This window comes from Muntiacus reevesi, chromosome 7 (genome assembly GCF_963930625.1).
Source record: "Muntiacus reevesi chromosome 7, mMunRee1.1, whole genome shotgun sequence".
Lineage (NCBI taxonomy): Eukaryota > Metazoa > Chordata > Mammalia > Artiodactyla > Cervidae > Muntiacus > Muntiacus reevesi.
In genome coordinates this window covers 78,161,848-78,173,309 of record NC_089255.1, presented here as the reverse complement: position 1 = coordinate 78,173,309, position 11,462 = coordinate 78,161,848, and the positions used below count along the sequence as shown (strand labels likewise).

The 11,462-nt window shown below is 53.2% G+C and overlaps 1 protein-coding gene across 1 annotated transcript; it reads left to right on the top strand.

Moving 5' to 3' along the window:
- Positions 1–6,358: 6,358 nt before the first annotated feature.
- CCDC177 (coiled-coil domain containing 177) lies at positions 6,359–8,455 on the top strand. Its single transcript, XM_065940916.1, has one exon. The coding sequence runs from the start codon at positions 6,359–6,361 to the stop codon at positions 8,453–8,455; it is 2,097 nt and encodes a 698-aa protein (XP_065796988.1).
- Positions 8,456–11,462: the final 3,007 nt, after the last annotated feature.

Genomic DNA, 11,462 nt, shown 5'->3' with positions numbered 1-11,462 from the left:
CTACTGGAAACCTTAGCATCGTGCGTGTGTGCTAAGTTGCCTCAGTCATGTCGAACTATGTGTGACCCTGTGAACTGTAGCCCGCCAGGCTCCTCTGTCCATGGGATTCTCCAGGTAAGAATACTGGAGTGGGTTGCCAGGCCCTTCTCCGGGGATCTTCCCGACCCAGGCATCGAACCCCCATCCCTTATGTCTCCTGCACTGGCAGGCAGGTTTTTACCACCAGGGCCACATGGGAATTATCCAGAGCAAGTACTAACCGGTAAATTAGGAGGTGCAAGGCAATAAACTCATAACTGGCACGAGCTGTTATCAGTCATTAGCATAGGGGTTGCCAAGCTTTTTCTATAAAGAGCCTGATAGTAAATATTTTAAGCTTTCTGAGTCATACATTTCTGTCAAAGCTATTGAATTCTGCCACTGTTGCATGAAAAGCAGCAGAGACAACAAGTCAACAAATAAGCATGGCTGTTCCAATGAAACTTGATTTACAAAAACAGCCAGTGGTTTTGATCCGCAGATCACTTACCAACTCCCGATTTAGAACTTAAGATCGAATCATCTGTTCTGTGAAGGGGGTTACATTGAGAGGAAGGGGGATGAATGCACAGAGCACCCACAAAGGTGGGTGGTAGAGGCTAAGAAAAAGGAATTTAAATGGAGATAATGTCAACTGGTGATGGACAGCGAGGCCTGGCATGCCGCGATTCATGGGGTTGCAAAGAGTCAGACACAACTGAGCGACTGAACTGAACTGAACTGAATGTCAACATTGTATTTTGTCCAAATTAGATGTGTGCTACCTACTGAATGTTTGTGACCACCCCCACCAAAAAAAATTCATATGTTGAAACCTTAACGCTCAATACAATGGTGTTGGAGATGGAGCCTTTAGGATGTAATTAGGGTATGAGGACAGAGGCCTCATGATGGGCCTAGTGTCCTTACAGGAAAAGACAGGAAAGGATCGCCCTCTGCCATGTGAAGACACACAAAGACGGCCATCTAGAAACCAGGAAGTGGGTCCTTACTAAGCACTGGCTCTGCCAGTATCTTGATCTTCTCCATCTCCAGAACAGTGAGAAATAAATTTGTTTTTTAAATCACTCAGTCTACCGTAATTTGTTATAGCAACCCAAACTGACTAAGACAGTGAGCTATTATATTAAAGGATCTAGTGGGGTACTTAAGAAATTTTTATCTCTAAGGGTCTTTGCAAGACAAAGTCCATGTTGTGCCTTCTTCTTTTTAGGAAGCTGAGACTGAAGGTGGTTAAGACACTTGCCACCGAGAGTGCCAGCCGAGCCAGAATGTGAATGATTAAACTGACTCCTAAAGCTCCCATGTCCACCACCCCACTCGCAAGGGACAGGTGGGTATTCCCAAGCTGGGCCGCTTTCTTTGCTAGGTACCCTAATAAAGTTGGATTTAATGCTCCTGACTGTTGGCACGCTGGGACTCCCAACGTGGAGGAAATCAAAGCTTAACCTGGGTGAAACCCAACTCCTGAAATGTCCAAGGCACTTAAAGAAGAGAGGTGAGCCCTATCTGAGTTTTCAATGGCGCCCCATCAATGTTGAACTGTCTGGCTAGGTCACTATCCTAGTAACCTCTGCTCCGGTAACCCTCCCAGATAAAGAATCACTTCTTAATCAAGGGTGAAACATGTGTTGGGCTTTCCCTTAATATATCACAGACACTACACGTGTTCTTATTCTGATCACACCTATTAGGTGAGATTTTTCAAAATAAATAGTAAGGGGGCTTCCCTGGTGGTCCAGCGGTTAAGAATCTGCCTTGCAACGCAGGGGACACCAGCTCAACTCCTGGTCCAGGAAGATCTCACATGCCTCAAAGCAACTAAGCCTATGTACCGCAACTGCTGAATCTACACTCGAGAACCCTTGCTCTGCAACAAGAGAAGCCACCGCACTCAGAAGCCCATCACCACAATTATAGAAAGCCTGCATGCAGCAACAAAGACCCAGAGCAACCAAAAATAAATTTTAACATTTTTTTCATAAAAATATATCAATGATTTTATCACTGTTCATTGAAACGTGTCGGTCTAGGTACTTTGCCTAATTTCCAGTTCTGACAACAACCCTGAAAGGTGGCTATTACTGTCTTATTTAAGAACAAAGATGACATTTACATAGCAGACATTATTAATCCTTGAGATAAGCAATTTGGTAGGATCTTATGTAAGGAGGGGAAAATTGAAGTAAAGAGGTTTGAGCAGGTTGACCTGACCACCCCATTTATCTCCATCTGAATCCACATCTCTCCAGAGGTTTAATTTGGAGTGGAAATACAATGCACAGGGCCCACTCAGGATGAGACTGAGCCAGGTCTAAAGCCCAGCCCTATCTCTTACTAGCCATCTGACCAATCACTCCTTTTCTCTACTGAGGGCAGTTCATGGCATTTCCGTATGTCTTGTAAAGGCTTTTATTCTAGACTACTTTTCAAGGATGTTTGTACAACAAACCTCCTTGGAAGACAGAGACAGTGTTTCCCTCAACGTGAGAGGGAAGATTTGTTTTCTCCCAGGATAACAAACATAATGCCTCCCTTGGGGGCAAAATTTAAACAGGTTTGCCAGCAGCCCCGTTTAAAAGGATATGGTCTACACGGCCGAGTGACCCTAAATTTGCAGCATGTCTGACTCTTTGTGACCCTATGGACTGTAGCCCTCCAGACTCCTCTGTCCCTGGGATTCTCCAGGCAAGAATACTGGAGTGGGTTGCCATGCCCTCATCCAGGGGATCTTCCTGACCCAGGGATCAAACCTGCATCTCTTACATCTCCTTACCTGCCAAGCGGGTTCTTTACCACTAGCACCCACCTAGGGTTGCAAAGAGTAGGACACAACTAAAGCGACTTAGCAGGCATACCCACTACTAAGCTTAGGGTCTCTCTCAGCTGTGACACAAACCCATGTACAATACCTATCTGAACCCACATTTCCATTGCCCCATGAGACTTGCGGAGCAAGAGGGATCAACAAAAACACAAACTTCATGCCATCTGCTGTACCGTGAGTAACAAAGTCCTTTGTTTCTGACCCAGAGTTTCATGCCTTCTGTGAACATCTATGAATAGTGGCAGGCTAACTTATTAGCAAGAAAGTAGGATAAAATCTCATGCCCTTCACAGTCTTTAACACTTTCACCCAAATGTCAAAAAAAGTCAATAACTTTCACTTTCTCACTTCCCACTGCACCTCAACCTCCTGTGGTTTGACATCAGCTCCCAGGACACTACCGAAGCTATTTCTGCTGATGTCACCAAAGACTGTCTTACTGCCAGCTTCAGTGGGTATCTGATTCAAACAAAACCTTTCTGAACCTTTACAGCCTTAACACGAGGGGCACACCCCCCTTCTGAAGTGTCCTACCATTAGATTCCATAAGACTGCACTTTTCTGCCTGTCCTTATTGGTCCCTTTCATGGACTCCTCTTCCCTTAGCAGCCCCATCCCTGCCCACCTCCTGATTGCTTCCTACCTGGATGATCTCACTCACACTGTTTGAGAACCTCAAATATGTTTCAGTTCAGTTCAGTTCACTCAGTCATGTCTGACTCTTTATGAACCCATGGACTGCAGCATGCCAGGCTTTCCTGCCCATCACCATCTCTTGGAGCTTGCTCAAACTTATGTTCATCAAGCTTGTGATACCATCCAACCATCTCATCCTCTGTCGTCCCCTTCTCCTCCTTCCTGCAATCTTTCCCAGCATCAGGGTCTTTTCCAGTGAATCAGTTCTTTGAATCAGGTGGCCAAAGTACTGGAGCTTCACCTTTAGCATCAGTTCTTCCAAAGAATATTCAAGACCCATTTCCTTTAGGATTGACTGGTTGGATCTCCTTGCAGTCCATGGGACTCTCAAGAGTCTTCACCAACACCACAGTTCAAAAGCATCAATTTTTCAGTGCTCAGCTTTCTTTATGGTCCAACTCTTGCATCCATACACAACTACTGGAAAAACTGCGATAAACTCTAGCTTCAGTCCAGACCTGTGACACAACTTACTAGCCACCTTACCATTCACCTTCCCAGCTGAAAGGCTCCACCTCAAACTCAGGTGGTCCTAAAAGGAACCCATGCTTCCTTGGCCCTTCACACCACCTAATCCTCCCTCTAGGACCCACGCTCTAGGTTTGTGGTACACCCAGACAGCTTGTCGCTCCAGGAAGTCATCCCTGCCCCTTTGCTGCTCCTCACACCCCAAAGCCAAGTTCCCTTTAAGTATTGCTTCCCTTGCTCTCTATTTCAGGAATCTGTACACCCCTACCTCCCACCAGGCCCAGGCCTCCTACAGTTGTTTCTCCTCAGGTCCAGTCCTTCCTGCCTTGGGTGACTGTAGTGTCCAGGTAACTTGGCTTCCTGCCTCCCTTTTGCCCCCCAAAGCCTTCACCCCATCCTTGCTAGAGCTATGTTCCTAAAGTTTTAATATAAACCAAACCATGTCATTTCCCTGCTCTGAGCCTTTCACTTGCTCCTCACTGCCTGTCCGAAACATCAAGGTTATTAACGACACAGTTCACTGTGCTCCCTAAATGTCCCCCCCACACTCCAACCCTTGCCCTTAAGTACACCTTCCATCTGTCCGCTGTGGCCACTGTCGCACAAACTGGATAAAAGGTGGTGAAGAGATGTCTCTAAATAGCACTCACTAACTGGCACTGATTGGTTTTAATCTGTATTGTCTGGAACCAGGAAGTGCTAAAATGTTGCGCTAAACCCTAGACACATCTTCTGCCTGCCTCAAACCTATTTGAATGCCCTTGATTTTTCTTTAAAAAAAATAGTCATGGTTCAGATCAGGAGCCGCAGTTCTACCAAATTATTTGCCATCAAGATTGTTTGCTTCTCAGGCTGAGAAACAATCTGAGCAAATCCTTCATTCTGCCTAGCTAAAGTGCTGATAGAATAGGGTTTCTTGGTAAAAAAAAAATATTATATATATATTATATATGTATGTATAAGGTATCATTTATATACATTCCCCCCCCACACACACAACTTCTCTTTGCTCTCTAAAGCAAGCAAATCAACACCCTTGAGCGTCCACCAGGAGGCGCCGGGGGGCGTCGAAAGACCTGCGGTCCCTTCATGATTGGAGAGGCGGCGGTGGATGCAGCAGCGATGGAACCCGGCTTGCTTCCTTTTTTAAGAATCAGCGTGAGGGAAGGGAGCAGAGCTGCGTTATTTTAGGGAGACCTTGTCGCACTCCCCCTCCTGCGGGTAGGGAGCGGCTGGGGTGTGCGCGGTCCCATGGAGAGACGCTGGCGGCGGTGGCGGCGGCGGCAGCTGGGGCTCCTATCGCGGCTGCGGCCGGCAGTAATCCGACCCCGCCGGCGAAAGGACTGAAGAGGCACAAGGAAAGCGGCGAGCTGCGAACAAAAGCCTCGGCGCGGGGCCGAGCCCGGGACGTGGGGTAAGCGAGCTGGCCCAGGCACCAGGGAAGCGGACGGGCTCGCTGAGCTCCAGGAGCCCAACCTCGCTGGGATACGGTGGGGGCACTCGGAGGACGTCTGGGGACAGGTGTCCGAGCCTAGACTGGGGTGCATGGCGCTTTTAGCATGGCTTTAAGAGAGAATCGGGTGCATCTGGGAAGACCCAGGCTCCTTCACCACCCCCGGCGAACACCCGGTGGTGGGGACGCGGGGAAGGCGGGCACAGCTCCTTGCAAGCCCTGCCCAAGAGGCAGGAGCAAGGATCGATCAGCCCTCCCGGGGAGGTCTTTTTCGGGCAAAGACACTTCTCTCCTCTCTACCGTCACCTCTGAGCCCTACGCTGGGGTCTCCTTTGGCAAAAGGGAAATCAACTATAAACTTCTTCCCTGGGCAAATGGGGTCTTCACAGCAGTGCACTGTGAGGATGCACAGACCTCCTTTTTTGTTCCTGCAAAGCTGCCTCCCCGGTCGCCCGCCTAAGCGACAAATGAATACGCTAATCCTCTCGGGAATCCTCCAGAGCCTCTCGGGTCGGCTGCCGCCCGCACCTCGATCTTTACATTTTAACCTGCAACAGGGAAGAGATGCATCTAGTGGGCAAGACGCCCGGGGGGGGGGGGGGGGGGGAACTTGGCCACGGGCCTCCGCCCCGCACTCCGGCGCTGAGGGAGACAGAGGCTCTGTGCACCCTCCCGCCCGCTTGGGTTTTCAGGGCATCGGTATTATGATTTACATTCCACCGGGCCTCTGAGCCTAATCCCAGAGCGGATTAAGTTGGGTGAGGGGATGAACAGGAATGGGGGGGGGGGTTGGGGGGGTGGACTGCTTTTAAGTGTATTCCTCGATGTCCCTCCCTTGTTATCCTCAGTGACTCCACAAAAGCACAGGCTCAGCCATGGTGGATCCCGTGCCTGAAGAGGAGAAGCTGGGAGCCGAGCCCGGAGGCTCAGAAGGGGACGAAGCCGCCGCGTCCGTGCCCCCTGACTCCCAGGGCGCCCAGCAGCCCACGGCGTCTTCGGCCTCGGCCTCCGCCGTGGCGCCCCGCAAGGCTGAAGTCCCGTCCGCGGCCGAAGGCGGGCAGCGGGAGCAGTCCCCGCTGTTGCACCTCGACCTCTTCAACTTCGACTGTCCGGAGGCCGAGGGCAGCCGGTACGTGCTGACCAGCCCCCGCTCGCTAGAGGCCTGCGCCCGCTGCGCCGTTAAGCCTGTGGAGCTGCTGCCCCGGGCCCTGGCGGACCTGGTGCGCGAGGCCCCCGGCCGTTCGATGCGAGTGGCCACTGGCCTGTACGAGGCGTACGAGGCTGAGCGGCGCGCCAAGCTGCAGCAGTGCCGGGCGGAGCGCGAGCGCATCGTGCGCGAGGAGAAGCGGCGCCTCTTCACGCCGTTGGGCCCCGCGGCCGCCGCGGCCTCGGCCCCCAGCGCGGGCAGCAGCAGCAGCTGCAGCAGCGCGAGCCTCCCGGCCTCGCCCGCCCCGCGCGCTGCTCGAAAGGCTTCCTCCAGCCCGTCCCCGGCCCGGCCCCAACCCCCTCCGGCGGGGTCGCGGGCAGGTAGGAAGAGCCACTCACTGGACTCGCTGTCCCGCCGGCGGGAGGGCGCCCTCAGCTCCGAGTCCGGCGCGTCGTCGTCGTCCTACAGCGGAGAGAGCCTGCGGGAACTGCACTGGCCGCCACGGGCCTCGGCCAGGAACAGCTGCGCGGCGGGGTCGGCGGCCTCGGCTCCTAACCCCCTGGGCCGCCCATCTGCCCTGGCCCTGGTTCCGCTCACCGGCCGCAGCTTCAGCCTCGGCGACCTGAGCCACTCGCCCCAGACAGCTCAGCACGTGGAGCGCATCGTGCGCCAAGTGCGCGCCGAGCGGGGTCTGCGCGGGGTGCCGGAGCGCGACCGGAAGATCGCGGCGCTGATGTTGGCGCGGCACCAGGAGGAGCGCCTGCTGCTGGAGCAGCGCGCCGCGGCCCACGGCCAGTGGGAGCAGCAGCGCGTCCGCGCCGAGCAGCGGCGGGAGCGCGAGGAACGCGAGAAGCAGCGCGCCCTGGAGCAGGGCCGCCGGGCCTGGGCGGCGCAGGTGGAGGAGCGGCGCGGCCGCCGAGGTCGCGAGGAACGCGAGGAGGCGCGGCGCCGGCAGCGGCAGTGCGAGCGCAGCGAGGAGCGGCGGCGGGAGCTGGCCGAGCGCCAGGGACTGCTGCGGCGGGAGCGAGTGGAGCGCGCGGCCAGGGAGGACCGGCAGCGCAAGCTGCAGCAGGAACAGAACCTGAAGCAGCGGGAGGAGGGCCTGCAGGAGGTGCGCGAGCGGGCCGAGCAGGTCCGCAGGGAGCGCGCTAAGCGCGCGGCCCAGGTCAAGCAGCAGCAGGAGGGCCAGTTGCAGCGGGAGAAGCGGGAGCTTAGCAGGGCGGAGCGGGCGCGCCACGAGGCGTTGCTGAAAGGTCGGGCCCGGCAGGAACGCCAGGAGCGCGAGGGCCTGCGGAGCTCCCTGGAGGCCAGCTTGGGACGCGCGCAGGAGAACTACGAGCAGTTGGTGGAGCAGCGCACCCGGGAGCTGCGCGAAAGGGCCCGGCGGGAGGAGCTGCAGGGCCGGCGGGCCAAGGAGGCTGCGGAGCGCAAGGAGCGGGAGCATCAGGCGCACCTGGAGGCGCTGGCTCGGGCAGGAGAGCGGCGGCTGCAGCACGCGGCGCAGGCGGCCGAGGAGGCGGTGCAGCAGAAGGCGCGGCGCGTGGGCCAGAGCCGGATGGAGAAGGAGCGGGCCCAGCGCGCCAACAAGGAGAAGGTGGAGAGGGACGAAGACTGCCGCCGGCGGGAGCTGCTCCAAGCCATCGGTCGCAAGCTGGAGCGCAGCGAGCAGCTGTCTCGGGAGCGGCGCAGCGCGCTGGAGAGCGCTCGCTCCACAGCCCGCGCCTCCTTCCACGTGCGCGAGAAGGTGCGCCAGGAGACCAACACGCGCTCCTTTGATCGCATGGTGCGCGAGGCCCAGCTGCACGCCAACCTGGACCGTAAATGACCGCCGAAGTGCGCAGGCTAGACTGCCACGCTCAGCCCCGTGGCGCCCCTTTTGGCCATTTTGTCCGGACCGTGGGAATCGCCAGTCGGGGCACAGCACCGTGGCGTCGCCAGGCTTCTAACCAGTGAGGCGATGAGAGGACTGATATATGAGACCCGTCAGTCCGCCGCCTTTGTTTTTAAAAATCGGCTTTGTTTGGAAATGACATAGCACAATCTTCCACCACATCCCACCTTCTTGGCTCCCACCCTGGCCCTTGCCAAGGTTCCCAATGTGTCTGTTGAGTTGGAAAGGAAAAGCGCTGGGAGAAGGGGGCTGGGTCGAGAGTGGGGGCGGGGGGGCAAGGAGACAGTGCAGAAGTGACTGCCCCCTCCTGCCGCAGTCACCCAGGCATCTTCACAAACTTGGTATCTGAGGTGTCTGCACAGATTGCAGCAGAGGAGGCATCTCCTTGGCTCCCCTCCATCTAAAAATGTGGCAAGTTGCACAACGCTTGGAGGCCTCGCAGAAAAGCACAGCTCTTCCAAGGTATTACACCTCCCTCAAGTGACCGAAAAGCTATTGACTTTTGTATACTAGACTTTTAATCTGCCACTTGTGCAAACTGTGGTCTTGGTTCTGCTAGGTTTTCTGTTGTTTGCCCTAGATTCTCTAGTTAGACAATCATCTGCCAGTAATGATCAGTTTGGATTTTTTGTCTTCCTTATGTTCCTAGTTGACACAGGTTTGGTGATGCTGTTTAGCTTTAGTGGAAGCCCCCAGCCCGGGGATGTGGATTCCTTAGGCAGCAGTGTTCCACCCCACTGAACTTTCTTGCAGGGTATTTTCAGGGGAGGTAGTGTCTGATGGCCACCTCCCAGTGTGGGGCCCACTCCTGGCAGACAGCATCCATGCCTTAAGAAGCAGAACTACCTATGTGCCTGCCCAGGCCGATTCTGCCTCAATCTCCAGCCCTGGATGCAGTCCCAAGAGTGGGCCCCAGAGAGTTTGGGGTGTCGCATTCCTTATGTGAAGGGATCATCTGAGGGCATTTACTTTACTGTGTGGGCAGAAGAGCTGGAATTTGCCTCTTTGCCGTGAGGGTCATGCTCACTATGGTTTGACAGTGTATCTTCCTCTCCTCTCCTTCTCCGAATGAGGAAAAAGAGGATCCACCCCTACCCGACATTCCTGGTTCCCTCTCCCCTAGGACTGAAAGTATAGTCAGTCTCTCCGTGCCTCACCTCCCCATCGTCCAGATTGGGCCATCAGTACTCTTCTTTCTCCTGGTACCTCAAGGCCTCCCAGATCCAAAGCACCGCCTCAGTATTATTTGTTGGGCTTCTTTGTGCCTTTCTTGACCTGGAGTTGGGAGGCAGGAGGACTGCTGCTGGCCTAGTTTGTTTCCAGGGGTGTGGATTCCTGGCCATGTGTCACGGACAGGTGGTCATTTAGCCTCTGGGGGAAAATACATGCAAGACACTTTCTGGTCCAAAAAGTCCCGTTCAGTTGTCTTCCGGCAACTTTCACCCTTCAAGTGCTTCTCTTCCAGGAAGCTGAAATCAGCCCCCAGGCAAATCCACCCAAGGACTCTACCTTCATCAAGGAAGGTGGGGAGTGAAATATTACTTTTTACATGAACAGGATCAAGAAATAAAAGTTACCAAAAAAGAAGGAGAATCAGGGTAGAGAAGTATTGTGTTGGACATAGTTCATGTATATTCTGTTGGGCAGAATTGTCCCTAAAGTGTCTGGTGTCACACTCACATGCACACACATGCACACATTCTGTTAGCGACTCCCCACCCCGCCCCCAACCCCAGTGAAATGCCAACAGGTACAGGAGTATTGCGTAGTAGGAAGCAGTGCTTGGCTGTTACACATCAGATGCTGTGAAACCAGGAAAGGAGCTGTGCCAAGGCTTATTTCTTGAATGGATGAAGTTTTCCTCAAATTTTCATGTCGGTAACCAGGTTGTCAGTGAGCTATAATAATCAGCATTGTCGGTGAGTCAAAGGTATTTAACTAAAATGTTAATGTGATACTGGTTCTTAACTGGTGGTTCCTGATTTGACAGAGGAGACTCTGAGACTTTACTAAGAAGTCCCACCTAAAACCACTTCCTTCCAAGGTATATGCATTCATTTGAGAAGGATACAATCTGTTTGGATTTTTTTTTTTTTTTTTTTTGGACAAGGCGCTGAAAGGTGATCTTACCTGGCTCTGTAGTCAGTTTGTTTTCTGACTTCCTGAGTGACTTTGGGTAGATCACCTCTGTGTGCCTTGGTTTCCCCACCTATAAAGTGGGGATCATGACTTCTGCCCTCCTCACACAAACACTGTGGGGATGAATCAGAATCAAAGTGGTGCTGTCAGTTCTAGGACTTTGGAACGGCAGGTACAGTCACTACAACCAAGGATTATGTGACTGCACTATGCCTAGAGTGTAATGTGGCCATTGTGACCTGGTGCAGAAAGAAATGTTCTCGAAAAGTACATTGCGGATTATAATGCCACATATGATGTGAAGGTCTGGTTCTGAATGTCACCAAATTAGAGATTTGCGCTTAGAGAAAAGCACAGTGTAAAGAAAACAAGACTTTGGGATTCTTTAAATACGTATATATAATTCAAGCAAAAACAGAGGCTAAACCTAGTAATAGTAAAGAATGGTTCTTTCAAGTTTCCAACCTCCTGATCACCCTCTAGAGTAGGGGGCTTCTGTGTATTCTAGGCTAAGTAGTCATGTTACTCTTTGAGGAGGAACAATTTCCAGGATCCTTTTGTGTGTGTGTGTGTGTGTGTGTGTGCCCTTTATTTATAGTCTTTTCTTTGAATTGATGGTAGGGAGGAGTAGTGTTTCTTACTCTGAAATGCAGCGAGAGAAAATCGGAGGAGTGGGGCATGGTGGGGATGATGGACAGAGAAAGTCTTACTTCTGATGTGAACATTCTCACCAACTGCCCCGAATTTGTCTTCCATGCTGCAAGTTCCTACCATCCAGGAAAATACAGACTTGACATGACCC